The sequence below is a fragment of the Perna viridis genome, chromosome 13 (assembly GCF_037379345.1).
Source record: "Perna viridis isolate PV_CMFRI_1.1 ecotype Kerala chromosome 13, ASM3737934v1, whole genome shotgun sequence".
Lineage (NCBI taxonomy): Eukaryota > Metazoa > Mollusca > Bivalvia > Mytilida > Mytilidae > Perna > Perna viridis.
The window spans coordinates 3,996,378-4,014,159 of NC_142457.1; the positions used below are offsets into that span (position 1 = coordinate 3,996,378).

General features: G+C 32.6%; 1 protein-coding gene across 2 annotated transcripts; it reads left to right on the forward strand.

Annotated features, from left to right (window-relative positions):
* The first annotated feature begins 714 nt into the window (after positions 1-714).
* Positions 715-16,859, forward strand: LOC148599294 (TGF-beta receptor type-1-like). 2 transcript variants are annotated; one of them, XM_088557348.1, is made up of 10 exons: positions 715-845; positions 4,613-4,718; positions 5,076-5,248; positions 9,441-9,677; positions 10,422-10,652; positions 11,146-11,313; positions 11,665-11,757; positions 12,882-13,079; positions 13,895-14,025; positions 15,654-16,859. In XM_088557348.1, exons 1-10 carry the CDS (start codon positions 779-781, stop codon positions 15,792-15,794), a joined length of 1,545 nt encoding a protein of 514 aa, XP_088413474.1. In that variant the 5' UTR covers positions 715-778; the 3' UTR covers positions 15,795-16,859. The 2 variants fall into 2 exon arrangements, with proteins under 2 accessions (XP_088413474.1, XP_088413475.1); XM_088557349.1 differs by lacking the exon at positions 5,076-5,248 and adding an exon at positions 6,917-7,083.
* Positions 16,860-17,782: the final 923 nt, after the last annotated feature.

Sequence of the window (17,782 nt, forward strand, 5' to 3'; positions counted from 1 at the left end):
ATTGAAAAATAACATAGATCTACATTTTCCATATGCATATTTTGTTTATTGCACTTTGCGCAATAAACAAGATGAACATGGAAAATTTATGTTATTTTTCAATAGACAAAATTTTTATCATAGCCAATTCTTAAATAGTTTTCATTACATATCTTTTATGTAACGTTTTTTTTTGCACATTTACTATGCAGTCAAGTAGGAAATTCATCGAAATCAGTGACGGATCCTAGGGGCGGAGGGACGTTCGACCCCTTCAAATTGGGAAGTTATTGTATTGCATGGATCTTTTTTTTTCCTTACAAACCCCCCTCCCCCATTTACAATTCTATTTCGCACCCCCTCCAAAAAGAACATAAAACACTGGATGCGCCCCTGGGAATGTTTGATTTTACCCTCCCTATTGCACATGGGAAACACAAGTTCTGTCAAGAAATGCGAGCAAGGCTAATAAATATTGACAAAAATGCCGATACATGTGGTCGAAGGGGGATAACACAGTGAGATTCATGACCTTTCTGAATAATATTTTTTTATTGGAAAATATTACTACGCGACTCTATTTTGTCTAGACCCGTAATTAGTTTAATTTAAATATTTTATTTTTTACGGTTTCAACTTTGTTTTGTAAAACATTCATTTATTAAAATGAAAACTTGATGAAAATGATTATAATTTTTTAAAAGAAAAACAACTTTTAAAATGTTTTACGAACTATTTCGCGTAATAATTTCCGCTATTTCAGACAGTATGCTGCTTGGTCAATAACAAAATATTTAGAATGCAAAGATTTTTATCTTTTGCGTTTTTCATCACTATTCTTATCATTTTAACTAATTATTCCGAAGGTAAGTAGGGTTAAAATCATGTGTTTTCGACTTATGAGTTAAAGATCTACCTGTTCACTGGAATAGCTGATAATTATTTTGGAGATCGGGAGAACCAGGGAGAGTTGATTTTTTGAACTTCTTAATATTTCTGTACCATTACCATATCATAAGTGTTTTTAAGAATGTAACGAGTTTTTTTAAATGGCATGGGTTAGAAGAACACTCGTCCTTTACTTCCTCGCGAGTTTTTTAGGGGTTGTTTGTAATATAAGTCCTCACGACCTCAGCTCTGGGCAGCAGTTGTCAATGAAGCGTTGTTTAACACCCCATTTCCAGGCTAGTGTTAGTGTAGAATCCTATGGATAATGCAAATTCCAAGACCAAAGTAATGAAGTGCATGTAGATTTCCTAAATTGGAGTGAGGCTTGGATCTAACTACATGTAAATATATATATATGATAGTGGATAAACCACACTCTTGACAGTCTTGTGATCAAAATGTTAAGCCTCCAATAAAAATTCAAAGCAATAATTGGTGGACATATTTCTGTACATGTAACCTGGCTATTCTTCTATTCATTTTCTACAAAAAATATATTTGTAAATTTTGGAGGATGGCCATAAGAGCTGTGGTATTTAAATGTTATGGGGAGAACACATCCTCCTGAGTCAGGGCTTCAAGTCCACCCTCATTCCCTCAAACCCCTGACATCACTCATTCATATTTAGCGGGTATCGTCCAGCGCCATCTAGTTAGTTACTTAAATTTAACCCGGATCCAAAATCCAATCAAATCACTCATAATAGAAACTCTTCAATATTACTTACAAAATGGCTACACATAATGTCATTTTTTTTTCAGTAGAGACTAAACAGAATCAAAAGTTATCATTTTTGCTCATATTGCATCATTTGTGACATCATACAACTTTCAGTTACTGTATCGGATCGTCCATTACCTCGTATTATTGTTTACCTTTCCACAGACATTTTATGTTAAATCGATTTTCATTGGCGCTTCACACCCGGAGAAGCAACCAATCGGAATTGGCTGGATGATACCTGCTAAGTATGAATGAGTGATGTCAGGGGTTTGAGGGAGCAAGGGTGGACTCAAAACCCTGACTTGGGAGGATGGGGAGAACACTGCAGCACCATTATTGTTTTTGTTTAACCAGGATCTGGTGCAAGGATGAAATTCTCAGTCATTTCATTATCATCTGACCTTGGTGAGAAATGCATCCTTCATAACAAACCATTTATCAGTTCTGTTTTTTTATTGTAGGTTGAAGATCAATGTTAAATTTTAATTTAATTTTGAATGCATACAGTGCTTTATAGGTGTACAGTAAATCACAATTGTGAACTTATAAAAGGAGTATTATACCTATAACCATATATTGACTGTTGAGCTGATTTTTGTATATTTGTACACCCCATGGCCTGACCTTGATGATGATGTATGATCCACATGCACAGGCACTTGTTCTTTGTTCCAGAAAAAATTCTGAATTTGTAATTTTACTGGAAATAGGTTAAACCAATATGTACATGTATGCATTTGTAGATTGTCATCAGGGACATAATCTAGAGGGAGAAATGAGCAAAAACTTCTCCTTGTTTGTGCTTACTTCTCCCATTTGTCTTTGACAGGGAGACGGTTTTTTTTATATTAGAATCCGTAGTCAAAATGTCAATATTGTCATATTTCAAACAGAATTTACTTAAACTTGTCACCAATGTCTAGGTTAGGTCCTGGGTAACATGTACATAAAAGTACATGTTAATACAATTTTACACCCTATTGTAACAGTGACTTGATTCCATTGTTTTGTCATCCTGGAGATAAAAATCCCTAATGATTTAATTTCAACAACCAAATTCCCTAGTGATAATGATTCTTGGGTTGGGCCAGGTATTAAAATGTGTTTGTTTGCTGTTCCCATACCCATTGGTTTAAAGCCAGGGTTGGTAGGTAAGGCAAAAAATTTGATTGTATTGAAATTTTTGGAAAGGAAGAAATGCAGAATTAAATGTGTAAGTGATGTGACATATGGGAGGTAATAAGTTGGTTTCGTATCGTTGATGATTGGTTGTTATATTATCCTTATTTGAAGTGTTCCTGTATTTTGTTTTGATGGAGGAACAGAACGTAAGGACTTAGCCTCTTTGAGCCAAGCATCCGCTTAAAAATCACATTGATAAAGTAAGTCAAGGTTGTGCTTTAAAAAATGGTTAAATTACCAGATTTTGCAAGCGTTTTTGTGACACTGATCTCTGTCTGCGGAAAAATAGTTTAGGAGATTTGGCAATAAAAAAATCTGTCAGGCCTTCAAATCAGGGCAGTCGGTGAACGGCAAGCAAACATATTTTTATTTTAGGCCTTGTGTAGAATATCCTGCAATTATATCAAGATTCTTATGACGGTGTTTTGAAGGTTATTGCAAAAAATGGAACATGGTTTTATTTGGGGATAGAGGAGATGTTTGTTATTGATGTAGAACTGAGATCAGTGATCATTGTAGGGAAATAAATTGTTAAGCGACAGAATGAATCAACTAGTGTTGAATTAATGACTGTATTCCATAGTGTTTTATATCTGCTAGTTTACCTGGATTTTTTTTTTAATACGTTGCAACATCATATTAAAAATCTTCATAATAAAAAAATTCTATGCCAATTTACAATAAGGATAACTGACAATCAGGAAAATGCAGACTTCTGATTGAGAATAAATTGGTAGATTATATGGAATTACATGTACTATGTATTTTACCATGATCTGTCACAATTTTGCTATTGTCAACTATGGTTTTTGTCATGTATCAAGATTAATTTTTTGTTTCAATATATCAAAAGTATTTTACCACTTTATGGCTGTATCTATTTGTTTGTATACAAATTATCAATTAATGCCATCATTACATGTATGTTTTGACAACAAAAATGTCCTTTTTAGTTCTAAACCTCCCTTTATTTCATTTTCATGACACTTTTCTATTTTCCTATTTTTGAGGTATTGCAGATTCTTCTCATATGCATTTTCTTCCATACAAACATATTTAATTTGTTGTTAATTTGAGTAAAAATCAACCAATTATGACTTTACAATGCCTTTTTTAGTACTACATTTGAAAAAGTTACAATTTTACCTTCAAAGTCATGTAAACAAAGTACCAGTACAAAAAATATAAACATTTTTATTGTCTACTAGAAAATACTATTTATATGTACACTTCGGTTTACCAGAATGAAAGCACTTGCACACTGTTTTTATAAAAGTGATCTGAAACTCAAGGTAAACTCTAGGTAATCTGAAATGTCCTAATGCTTCTAACAACACCAGAGCACAATGACCAGAGCCTAATCTAGACATCAGTGACAAGAAGAAATTTTAGTTAATTATGTTTGTAAAATAACAATATTGACATTTTTGTCTATGTAATCTATTACAAAAACTTCTCCCTGTCAAAAACAAATGGGAGAAGTGAACACAAACAAGGAGAAGTTATTGCTTATTTCTCCTTCTAGATTAGCCCCTGATGACAATCTACAAATGGGAGAAGTGAACACAAACAAGGAGAAGTTATTGCTTAGTTCTTCCTCTAGATTAGCTTCATGTACACAATACAATACTGGTAAACCCAAAAAGGACACCAAAGAACAACTGTAAAACACAACATTATTCTAATACAGTTAAGTCCAATCTAGTTAATACTTTGTTTAGGGCTTTGGAAGTATAATTTTTTTTCAGATGGATAAAAACCTGTACATTTGTTTTCTAGGTTTAAAATGTTACTGTGATATTTGTGAAAACAAAACGTGTGAAGCCGACTCATACTGTTTGACTGTGGCGGTAGAATCTCCAAATGGCGTTGAACATCGTTACAGGTTTGTATTAGAAAAGGTTAATGTTGTTTTGTTTATGGGGTGCCAGTTTGGGCTGTTTTCGTTTTTGTGGAATCATAAAAGAAATCAGGATAGAAAACTAAAATAGAATGGTATAATGCTGGATTACAGCGTATTTAGTATGCCAAGCCCAAATCATAAGGGCACTCTATACATTTTGGGTGAATCTATGATCAAATGCTACATGTACATGTATTAGAATATCAAGCAATTTTTGCCAGATACATGTAGTTCAGCATGAGTTTTTTGTCAAGTCAGGACACAGATATGGTACAAGCATTCACTAATTATTCTTTTATATGTAGTTATAGCTTTTGTCATTATTGATTTCAATTTCAGATGCAACTATGAGGATAATTTTTTTCGTCCACCAAATTCACCCAGTATATGTAACCCAACCAAAAAAACAATGCAGAGTAACATTAGGTGCTGTTCTGATAGAGATTATTGTAATAAAGGGATGTTGCCAACACTAGGTCCTCCTATTAGTGATAATGTTGTTAATAGTACAGGTATAAATATGTCCTAAATCATGACCCCTATCTTTGCTGCTGCAGTTTTTAAGCACAACTTTTTGATGACCATTGATGCAATCTGAAATCAATATACTGGTACTGGTAATCAGGGTCTTGCTTTTTTCACATTTTTAAAACTAGATGGGGGACTTGGTAGTTTTAGTCATTTACAAAATTAAGACTGTTGCATTTTTGGGTGAAATTAATTGCCCAGACTGGAAACAGACATTGTACCTTATGATAAATTAAACCATCCAAAGATTGAATACAGTAAATCAGTATGTCAGTAAATCTAAATTTTTGGTGAACCTTACTTCAGTTGATGACATTGATGTAGAGTACTTTATATAATAAAAGGCCTAGGGTATAAATTCATTTATTTGACCATTATCAAAATCAAATCTACAGGTGGTTTAGGAAGAGGTCAAACCCACACACAGTTACCATCACACTACGCAATCTCCTTTAGACATTCAATTTAATTTACATTCAAAATAAATGTTCTGATACACATTGTAGGAGAGTAAATTGTCAACACTTTCAGACACTTGGCACATCCATTACATTGAAAACCCATTCACCACAGTCCACTCACTTGCAGCTGATCATTTGATTATAAAATGTAGACATTGTTTTCTATTTTTCAGGTGTCCTTAAATCATTTTAAGTAGCAGTCTTTCTAAAAATCAGACAGGAGGAGATTAATTCATGTCAGAAGCCCACCGAATTCAGTTTTATTTCTTGTTCAGAAACCGTGATAGATCACATAACCAGTCTTAATTTTTCATTGGGTTGTTGTACTTTTGAGAAAAAAAATTATATATATTGTGTATGAAATTGGCACTTTGCAAGAGTTATGGTTCTTGATTTGGCTACATTTGGTTGATTTTATTTGGAGATGAATGTATGATTTTCTAAAAAGTGCAGATCTGAATACAGAAAAGGTTATCGTTATGTGGAAATATAGCATATGTAGATTGAAAAAAAGCCTGTTTGTTTGGTGGGTTTTTCTTCACCATGAATTGGCAATGTCTGAATTTTATATGGACTTGTACTTAAAAACATCATAGTTACTAGGTAATTAACTTTGTATTGGGCCATTCAGATTGACTTTCTTGGTTCTCTGGCCAATCAGGGAAGGAGGCATTTCTTTTTGATAATGATTAAGTACTTCTCTGTCTAAGAATCATGCAAAATGTGTATAAGTTGTGGCACATGAAGGGAAATAACACTGAGATTTTATTGCATTAACCAAGTATTTATATCCGATAACCTTTAGAAATAACCATCAAAGTGTTTGTAAAACTTGCCTTTTTAAGATATTGACAGGTCAAATTTAGCTGAAATGCACTAGGGAACAATGGCAGTAAAACTTTCCTGCACTTCTTCTTTATATAATCAGTAAAAAAATATCTATATCACAGATGCTTCAGGATAAATTTAAATAGCTTTTCAATTGTTTTCTAGATGTACTGAGTATATTTGAGTCAAAAAAGACCAAATTTAGGAATATGATGTGCCACCCATTGCCTGATTCTTACACAGAATGGTACTTAATTGCAAGACACACGAGAGGCTTGTCTCAGAACCAAGAAATTATTTTTTAGTTGGCCATACATATTTATTTTATATATGTCTTCATGATAGTATATTGCTTTGTTTTAGATGTCTGAACAACTATCAGGGATACTTAGAAGAAGGCAATCATTTAGCTTGTCAGACTGCTAAGAAACAAAATACAAACAATTATAGAATATGCTGTAATAATTATGATTTTTGTAATCGTGCTTTGCTTCCAACGCTGGCACCACCTACAACAACAGAATCACCAGGTTTGTCTCCAATGGTTGCTTCTGGGTTTATGTACTTGTTTTTGTTATTGTGTGTTTAGATAGTGTATACATTTACTTGGATTCTAACTGCATGTTTAACTGTAGTGTAATCTGTCTAAATTGAATCTTGATAAGTATGTTGTAAGTTTCCGTGAATTTTGAACATTTGGAAACCAAAAACCAAACTTCATCTTTATTCCCAAATTGATTTAGTTTAGACAGGTTTTTTTTAACTTTCTTCCAGGGGTTAAAATTACTTTCTGACAGTCTATTTATAAGATGAAAACATATCACAGCAAGCCCACATTTGTATCGTAACAAGGACTAGGTGTTTCTGATGATCTAATGAAACCCACCTCTAAAACCATGGACCTACATATTAAAGTACTGTAACGGTATTTTTTAGATGGCAGTATGAATTTGTCTTTTAGTTTAAGAGCATTACATTGGGAAAAAACACAATAGCTAGCCAACTGCATACATTTGCTGCATTTTTTACGCCTTTCCCAAGTCAGGAATTTTTGGCCTCTATATGTCTTCTTTCAAATTCACTTTCAGTTAACGGTACTTTTATGTTCCTGGAGTATATAGGCCAGTGGAATCCTAGCTTATATTTTTGCACTTTATGTTGACAGTAATTTTGACCCCTGATTATCTATATTTAAACTAAGCATGATTTGTCTTTGCTGTTGATGGTCTTTTATTAACAAATGCCTGTTTGTTGTGTTATTGATTTCCATAACTAACATATTTTATACTGTATACTGTGAAATTTTTTGCTGCCTTTTTCTCAGGATTTCAGAAATCTACTTTTGTGCAGTGTTAAATTTGCAGTTTCCCAAATAATATTATAATGTTCTTCAAAGAAAATATTAACAACAGTCTATTTTTTGCATTAGGCCAAAATAAAGCCTTGTTTCCTGCTATTAGGACATACAAAATTAGGGAAATTATTTTATTTTTCAAAAGCATTTTACATTGAGTTAATCGGGAAATAATCGATACTTTAACAGTGCTTGAGCCAAAATGGTCATAAAATGTTTAGGGTAGACATAAAAAAACAAGGCGAAGTTGGGTAGCAGGAAACAGACATATTATTTCTTTTGGCCTTATAGGTTTTACTGTGAGAAAGTAGCAAAACTAATACTGTCATGAAAATTTGACAGTTTACAGTATTTAGTGATCATTGCTTTCTATATTTATTTTTTCTGTTAGCATGAAAATTGTATCCTGATAGCATTATTGGGTTATGGTAAGAACTTAACCATTTTGAGTATTGAAAAAAACAGAAATTATTGTGAGAGTTTATTTATTGTTTTTGTGATATGAAGAAAAATCTCCCTGCATTTACAATAAAAAGATGCAAAACACAAGTTGTGTATATCGCAACTAATAATTTATCCCATGTTTTTGCAAAGAAACTTCACAATACTTTTTGTCTGAACAAGACCTTTAGTTAACACTGCAAAATTTTTCATTTGTTTCATGTACACAAGCTACTCTAATCTACAAAGGATTTTGACTTAATTTTGATAGATAGTTTCATAAACATTTTGATAACCTACCACTTAGTTTGCCTTTAATAAAAAAAAAAACAAATCTCAATTTGGAAATTTTCTCCATTCTTTCAACTCTTCTTTAAGCTGGGGAAAAATTCTATTCTGTGAAAATCTTAATTTGATATTTTAAAAATTTCTCAAGAATGTTTTAATAACATATATAAATGGGTATAGATTTAAACTGAAACCGATCTTTTGTAGACCGATTAGCCCGTGTTATATTAGCCTGATTGCCTGTCCATCCATTGCAACCCTCCTGCTTCTGACCCCTCATTATTTATTGTAAAGGAATTTAAACTATGTCATGTTTTATAGAACAATCTCATCCACATAAAAAGACAAAGTCCAGATAAACATTTAAATTTTCTGGGACTGATTGGAATTGATACCAGATTTCAGTGTACAATTGTACCTGTAAATGTGCTTGTGCAATACATGGGAAAGATTTTTTTATTGAATAAAATGGTGCCAGACAAAAATAGTTCACATGAAATTCATGTGATATTCACATGAACTTCAAATAATTATAAAAATCACAAAATTTATGTGACAATATACTTCTTGTAATGTCATATTCCATTAAGTTAACTTGATACATCAAAATGTTTAAACAGATAATAGTTGCAATGTTTTTCACTTAGACTTAGGTTATTCTGTTTATTTGGAAGTTAACAGTCAGATATATTCCTCTTTTCACCACATACTTCAGAATTTTAGCTGAAAAATTTACATGATTTATTGTTGTTTTTGTTTTTTTTTTTTATCTGATATTTTTAATAATGTTAATTGATTTTTCAGATGACGATTATGACAAACTGGAGTTTGGCACTGCTGAATTAGTTGTACTTATATCCGGTCCAGTTGTTCTGGTCTCCCTTCTCTTTATGATTGGGTTCTTTGCCTACTACCAGTATCAGCACAGGCGACCACAAGGATATATGGCACCACCAGAGGTCAGTGATGCCGTACCCTTCACACAGCCAGGGACAGAGTCGCTACGTGAGATGATGTGGGACTATTCTGGTTCTGGGTCAGGTATGGAAATTAAATGATGTGAAAAATAAAAAATAGAAAAATTCAAATAAGGAATTAATGCTTACTGTTAACATTATTATAGAGTGATACATTCTAGGATCACCCGAGATATTTTATAGTTGATATAAGTGTGATACACCAATATTCTTGGTCTCACTGTTTTAAATGAGTGAAAAAGAACACACATAACTCATTCCTCCCACAATGTAACATCTAATCCTTACAAGAACTGCCTAAACTAATAACTAAGGAATGTATTTGACAAAACTACAAAAATAATTAATTGTTAACTAATTTAAGTACAGTTTTATTTGGAGGATACTTACTAACGTTGTAAGGCACAACAAAAAGAGCACTTTATACATGATTTAAGCCTTTATGCATATACAGTGTAGTTGAACTTACTTGGAGGGTTATTTCAGATTGTCTGTAGGATTAAAATGTTATATAGATAAGGCTTAAAAGCATGAGCTGAATTTTTTTTTTTTTTTTTTTTTTTTTTGGGCGGGGGGGAGTAATTGCATCATTATTGATTTTACTGGTTTATGATTCAACCATTAAGTTTAAAATAATATATACAAAAAATTTACTAATTTATCTACAAATTTAAATTTAAGTACAAAATTAAAACCTCAATTTCCAGCATTAGTTTAAAAAGTGTCCTTACAGGCTTAAACCACCCTAAATATGGCTCCCAATATTCAAACCAAGTCCTAAGATTAAGTTTAAAGTTTTTTTTCATAGGTTTGCCCCTACTGGTTCAGAGAACTATAGCTAGACAGATACAGTTATGTGAAATCATTGGAAAAGGACGTTATGGTGAAGTCTGGAGAGGAAAATGGCGAGCAGAAAATGTTGCTGTGAAAATATTTTCCTCTCGTGAAGAGAGGTCATGGTTCAGGGAAGCGGAGCTATACCAGACTGTCATGTTACGTCATGAGAATATCCTTGGTTTTATAGCAGCAGACAATAAAGGTTTGTTGTGTGAAGATAAGATTTTAAATAGAGAGAGGAACTAGTTGTTCTTATTGGTTAAAACATGGTCATGTGGTATTCATAAATGTGCTTACAAATTGCCCCTGGGAAGTGATAATGCCCTTGTCTGCAGCTCAGGGTATTAACAATCTTTCGGGCAATATCACTGTTCCTTGGGCTGTCAATATATCATGATTATGCTCTCTGTTTAAGCCTCTTCTGCTTTTATTTATCGTCTGTATGTCTGCTTGGATGTACATGGTATAAAAGAAAACAACAGAATCTTATGCTTTAATATTTAAATATCCATGCTGGAACACATTAAACAAACTTGACAACTTTTCAGTGAAGTTTTTTGGTTATACATAAATAGAACATATTTCAGTGTGTCAGTCTTTAGAAACCTGTGGAATTATTCAAGGTTAACCAAAGTAAAGGTTATAAAAAAAATTTAGATCTTAAAACCATTAATTGTTCACATTTTTTTTTATAGACAATGGAACTTGGACACAGTTATGGCTGATTACTGACTACCATGAGAATGGTTCCCTGTTTGATTATCTAAACAGGACTCAGATCAACGAATCCCAAATGATCCAATTGGCTTTGTCTGCTGCTTGTGGACTATGTCATCTGCATATGGAAATTATAGGAACAGAAGGTTAGAGGTCACCACAATGTACATTATAAAATCTTATTGTAGAATAACTAACCAATTAAATACCAATTAAGAAAAAATTTTTCTGTTATTATGAAATCTTATTGTAGAATAACTAACCAATTAATATCAATTAAGAACAAAATTTTCTCTGTTATTATGAAATCTTATTGTAGAATAACTAACCAATTAAATACCAATTAAGAAAAAAAAATTCTCTGTTATTATAAAATCTTATTGTAGAATAACTAACCAATTAAATACCAATTAAGAAAAAAAAATTTCTCTGTTAAACTGATATAAGTTTTTAAAATGTCAAACCATTAAAGAAGAGTACTGTGTATTTTGTTTCAGTGCACGCTGGAAAGCCTGCTATTGCCCACCGAGACTTAAAGAGTAAAAATATCCTGGTGAAAAACAACCTGACTTGCTGTATAGCTGATCTAGGTGAGATATACAGACCTGATTATTTTTTCTTTTTCTAATCAGGATTTTATCATTAGGATTTTTATTTCACTCAACATTTACTTCAGATTTTGCTAATTGGTTTGTTGGCCTAAAATTAGGTCTGGTTATATGGCTCTTGACTGAAAAATATACATTAAGTATCCCTTAGACTAAATTATTTTTATATGGAGGAAACTAATGATAAATGTATGTAGAATTGTGAAATTTCCTCGTCTGAAATCTTCAGTATGTCTATTACAATGTAAAGATTTATACTTGATGATTCATGTAAACTTGCAGCAGAAAACTCATGAACATAAGTTGAAGTTAATGATAGACATCTAAAACATTTAATTAATATTATCTTGGGGTAGATTAGCTCCTAACCTCAACATATGTTTTTTTTCTCTCTCTTCTTTAATACACATACACTTTTCAACCATACAAATTTGATCATCTGATAACATTTGATTAACATTATTTTTATGTAAATTAGCTCCAAGCATCAACATATTTTTAAAAAAAAAACTTTCTCTTCTTTAATATATATATACCTTTCAACCATGCAAATTTGAAATATTCAGGCAACTTTCATATTTGAAGCTGGAAATGCCCTTTTTGACCCTACGCCTATGAATTTTAAATTCATCAATTCTTGGCAATTTTGATGAGCTTTCTTAAAATATTGTTCAAATCACTGAAAAAATGATGTTCTGAAAATTTCAGTCTCACTCAAGAAAATATTCATGATTCTTTACCCAACTTGACTATGTTACTGTGTATTAAAATTATTATCTCATTAAATGGATTGAATTTGTAATCATATTATTAAGCTTCAGTACAATTAACATATATTTTTCCTAGATATATTGCATAAATACCTTCATTTGAGGAGTGGGTGTTATACAAGAGTCACCTTGTCCACTCGTCCTTCAAAATTTTCATCAGAAATTCTTTTTTCTCACTGGACAGATTTATTTTGAGTTTGGTGTGTAGCTTTTAATATATGGGGCATACAATGCAAGCAACTTTGTTACTGTACGATATCAGCTACATATATGTTTGCAACTTCATGTTACCTGCTTTAGTCGTAATGTTCTATTTCACATTTTTGTAATTTGTAGGACTGGCCGTCAGACATGACATTGCTACAGATTCTGTAGACATAGCTCCTAATGACAGAGTCGGGACAAAGAGATATATGGCACCTGAAGTTCTTGATGCCTCTATCAACAAAAATCACTTTGAGTCTTTCAAGAGAGCAGATGTTTATTCATTTGGTCTTGTATTATGGGAAATTGCAAGACGATGTTCTATTGGAGGTAAGTATTTTGGGAAATTGCGAGACCATGTTCTATAAAGGTGAGTATTTTGGGAAATTGCTAGAAATGTTCTATTTGATGTCAGTATTGTGGAAATATGCGAGACGATGTTCTATTGGTGGTGAGTTTTGGGAAATTGCGAGACGATGTTCTATTGGTGGTGAGTTTTGGGAAATTGCGAGACGATGTTCTATTGGTAGTGGGTTTTGGGAAATTTCGAGATGATGTTCTATTGGTGGTGGGTTTTGGGAAATTTCGAGACGATGTTCTGTTGGTGGTGGGTTTTGGGAAATTGCGAAATGATGTTTTATTGGAGGTGAGTATTGTGAAAAATTTGTTAGACAATGTTCTGTTAGAAGTGAGTAAGAAGGAAAATTGTTAGACCATGTTATATTTTAGTTGAATATTGTGGGAACTCGTCTGGGGATGTTCTAGTTGAGATGAGTATTGTGAAAAATTGCAAGATAATGTTCTATTGGGGGTGAGTGTTGTTGGAAATTCCTTCTAGTTCTCCTTCTGGGTGTTCTAGTGAAGGTGAATATTGTGGGAAATTGCTAGACAATATTCTATGTTGTGGGTATTGTGGAAATGGTTTAAATTATTTTTAATGGGTCATATTTATTTTTCTGAGCCATGTCGGCTGCTTTGATTCAACTTAATGGGTGATTTTTAATTTCAAATGGAATTTTACTCATATACTCCTTTAGAATGACACATATTGGTAATAAAATAGGCCCAGGAACCAGGAAATCAACTTTGAATGGCCTTGTAGAACATATGTTGTAGTTACTTTCTAGTTATTGATTTTCTTGCAGGCATTGTCGAGGAATATCAGTTACCATACTATGATATGGTACCATCTGATCCTTCAGTAGAGGAGATGAGAAAGATCATATGTGAGGAGAAATACAGACCTGCTATCCCTAACAGATGGCAGCCAATAGAGGTTATTATCATATCAATACTATTGCAGTCCTTTCTAAACAATATCCTATATTCATCAATAACATGTCTAAAGAACTAGAATATTAATAGAAAAATTAATTGGAAAGAGTGAATAGCCAAAGTATTATCATGAGTGACAAAGAATGTCCATATTTAACAAGTGTGCAGATTGTTCCATGCACAAGTTAAATCCTCAAGGATTCTTGCACGAGTGATAATGTTTTGGATATTGACAATAACCAATTGATTAACCTATTTATGAAATAGATTTTTTCATAATTTAATAATATTTTCAACATGAATTTTAATATCTTGGATTTGCTGATTGGTATTTAAGTTGTGATGTCGGGAGAAGGTCTGAGTGTGAAATTACCAAAATTATTTCACAGTGTGAATTATTTAAATTTATTACACTGGGAACATTGGATAAAACACTGCTATCTATATAACAATCCTATGTAAATTTAACTTGCATAGAAATAACACCTCTTTTTTGGGACCATGATTTTGCTCTCCTTGATAGGTCACTTAAGTCAGGTAAGGTTTGACTGTAATACTAAATAGCCACCTTTATCATGTTTTTCTTGCAATGAACAATGCAAACCCACCCTAATGACTTTCTTAGGGGCAATAAAAGGTTAAAAGAAATCCCTCCCTCCCGCATTGGTTTTCATTAAAAAAAAGGCCCAAGAAGCTGGTTGAAAACATGTACATAGCGGGTTTAGATAGATAAACAGAATTTTGACAGTTAATTAAGAAATCAAACAACAAACATATGCATTGACAGTATATTCAGTCACAGTCATTTTATCATTTTAAAAAAACTTAAGCTCCACCCACTTTCTTACCTTGCATGAAATACCTAGTTAATATTTCATCACTGTCTGTGGTCACCAGTGTGATTACTGTCTGAGTTCAGCAGTGTAATTTTTCATCACTGTCTGGTCACCAGTGTGATCACTATCTGAGGTCACCAGTGTGATCACCATCTGAGGTCACCAGTGTGATCACTATCTGAGGTCACCAGTGTGATCACCATCTGAGGTCACCAGTGTGATCACCATCTGAGGTGATCAGTGGAATAATAATAGGGTAATTGATTGTATAGAATGAATAACCAAGATATGACCACAACTGCTGCAGAACACCTAGATTTAACGAGTGTGCAGATCTTGTTCCATACACAAGTTAAATTTCAGATTGATATTCAGGTTGTGACATTTTGACAGGAGAATGTCCAAGAGTGAAATTACTGGATTTATTTCGCAGTGTGAATTATCAAAAAAAAAAGATTTACTGAGGGAACATTCAATAAGTCACTGATTTCTATAATAAAATGCAATCAGCACTTCATTTATACTTTTACCTCGATAAAAAATGGTTAAAATTGCTTATTGACTATTAATAAGAACTGTTACAAATTTCAGATCAAATCAGAAAAAAAAACACTTTGGTCAACCCAATTCTAAGACTCATCCTTTAATGTTTTTAATTTCAAGTCACTAAACTGATATTGTCTAGCATAGCAGCAAGCCAGGTGTGACACTGAGATCATTCTTTTATCAAAGACATCTAAAGTTTTGCTTGTGAAGCCTCTCACATTCTGTTTTTCTTTCGATATGTTTGCAGGCTTTACGAATTATGGGCAGACTAATGAAAGAATGCTGGTACCATAATGCTGCTGCCAGACTAACAACTCTGCGTATCAAAAAGACTTTGGCAGGCATGACCTCAATGGAGGACACCAAAGTCTACATACGAACTGCATAATATGTGAATTATCATGATGGGACTATTTTACTGCCGTAGGAATGCCTTGGTGTGAGTGAGCAGGTTGTATGGTTGTATAATTGATGTAGTGATACATAGAAGTTGGAGGAACTATTTACAGTGAACAGAAGTTTATCTTGTGATATTTGAAATGTGATACTTAAAACAGTGGATTTTTATTGGATTTTATTTCCTGAGGCATAATCTCTCTCATTAGAACAATCAGCCACCTTACTTATTATTAACCTTGGGCTGACTCAGGCTTCATTTAGGGAGATATAAATTGTCTCAAGTATGTTATTGGTTATTTTTATTGGTGCAATTCGATGTATCTGGTAAACTAGTTTCAATATTATCCTCACAACACACATACCAATAAGCCATAAACAATAATGGAAACCTAAACCCCTCACAAAATACTTGGGAATATTGCTGTGTACTGTTGGAACTTTAAAAAAATGTTACTGAATGGAAATATATGTAGTTTATATGTGGGTATATTTTTTGTGCTTAATATGAGTTGGGTGAAGTTGATCATGAAAAGTGGGGGGGGGGATGAAATGTGTTCTTGGGCATTATCAACACCTTCGCTCATTTTACCGGTGAGTTGAGTTTTATTCTTCTAGAAAATCTTAAATGTATTGCGAATTAAAATTGGTGGGTTTTCAGATATATGTTGAGACTTTGTTCCTCCCATTTTTTTTCTAAAAAAGGTATTTTAATTGTTCAATTTTTTTTTTTTAAATTAGATGTGCTTTCTCATTTTTGATGCTTTTTTTCCAGACATGATTTTTCTCCTACTTATATAGAAATTCCTACTTTTTTTCTTGGAAATTTCAGTATCAAAAGATTTTTGTCTGAGCAGGTGGAAAACATGTTTATCTAGACCTTACCCCTCTTAATTCATATTTGTTCTCCAAACTCATACTTTTTTGCCAATGAGGAAAATCATGTCTGCTCTTTTAACCATTGCTCATGTCGTCATTCTTGTCGTCAATACTAGATGTGTATTTCTTTTTAGCTATGAATTTTCAATTTATCAAGAATAGATTTAACATCTTGAAATTGAATTTTTACATCATTTTTTGACAGACCAATCTGCTGTCTATTCATCCATTCAGTGATCTATATGTTGTATGCTAAATCAAAAATATTTGATGGATTTTGATATTTTTCTGAAAAAAAAAATGGTAGGAAGCCACCTGGCATTTTAATACCTGTTTTAACATATTATGGGATATCATTTGTCCTGCTGTAAGTCATTCAAACTTCTGACAGTAACTCAAAAAACTTTCAGCTGTAGCCCTGATAGTTCTGTTAAGTGTTTTATTTTCATTGATCAAAGCTCTGATTTTAATGAATTTCTACCTTTACATTTTCAAGTAATAGGACTTTGTTTATAAAATGACAAGCACTTTTAAGTAGACTATGGAAAAATAATGGATATGATGAAGTAGAACAAATGTGCCCATGTATACCTGAATCCAAAACAGTAATATACACTACTGTCAATGCTTATTTTGATTTCTCCACTCTTCTCAGTGGTGACTTTGTGAGTGGAGTCACAGTATCTCCACCCAAACAATGGAGAGTCACGATTTCAAAGTATGCTTGTGGTTTAATTTCTTTGTTTAAATGACAGAATACATCAAATGATTTTTATTGAATGATATTTAAAGTTTAAAAGCACTTAAGAAAAAAAAATGAAAAGTATTGGAATGAAGCAGTTTAACTTCAGTTTTTTTTTTTATATTTTAGTAGAGACAGAGTCAGGGAATATTGTGACTCTGCTGTAAAGAATGGAGAAATTAATTTAGGTTGATGGTAATGTATACCTGAATCCAAAACATTTTATAACTTCAGAGGTCACCATAAGGTCATAAATATTATGCAACCTCCGAAAGGCCTCAACAGTGAGAGTGATAAAATCCATGGTAATAGATTGATGGCAATTCGTCATGTTTAACTAAAAAATAATACAACAAAAC

Bases quoted from the DNA above. Each gene is read 5' to 3' on its own strand.
- LOC148599294 (XM_088557348.1), top strand. From the start codon at position 779: ATGCAAAGATTTTTATCTTTTGCGTTTTTCATCACTATTCTTATCATT. The intron at 5,249-9,440 runs GTATAAATATGT...TTGATTTTTCAG, and splicing joins TAATGTTGTTAATAGTACAG to ATGACGATTATGACAAACTG. The intron at 10,653-11,145 runs GTTTGTTGTGTG...TTTTTTTTATAG, and splicing joins TATAGCAGCAGACAATAAAG to ACAATGGAACTTGGACACAG.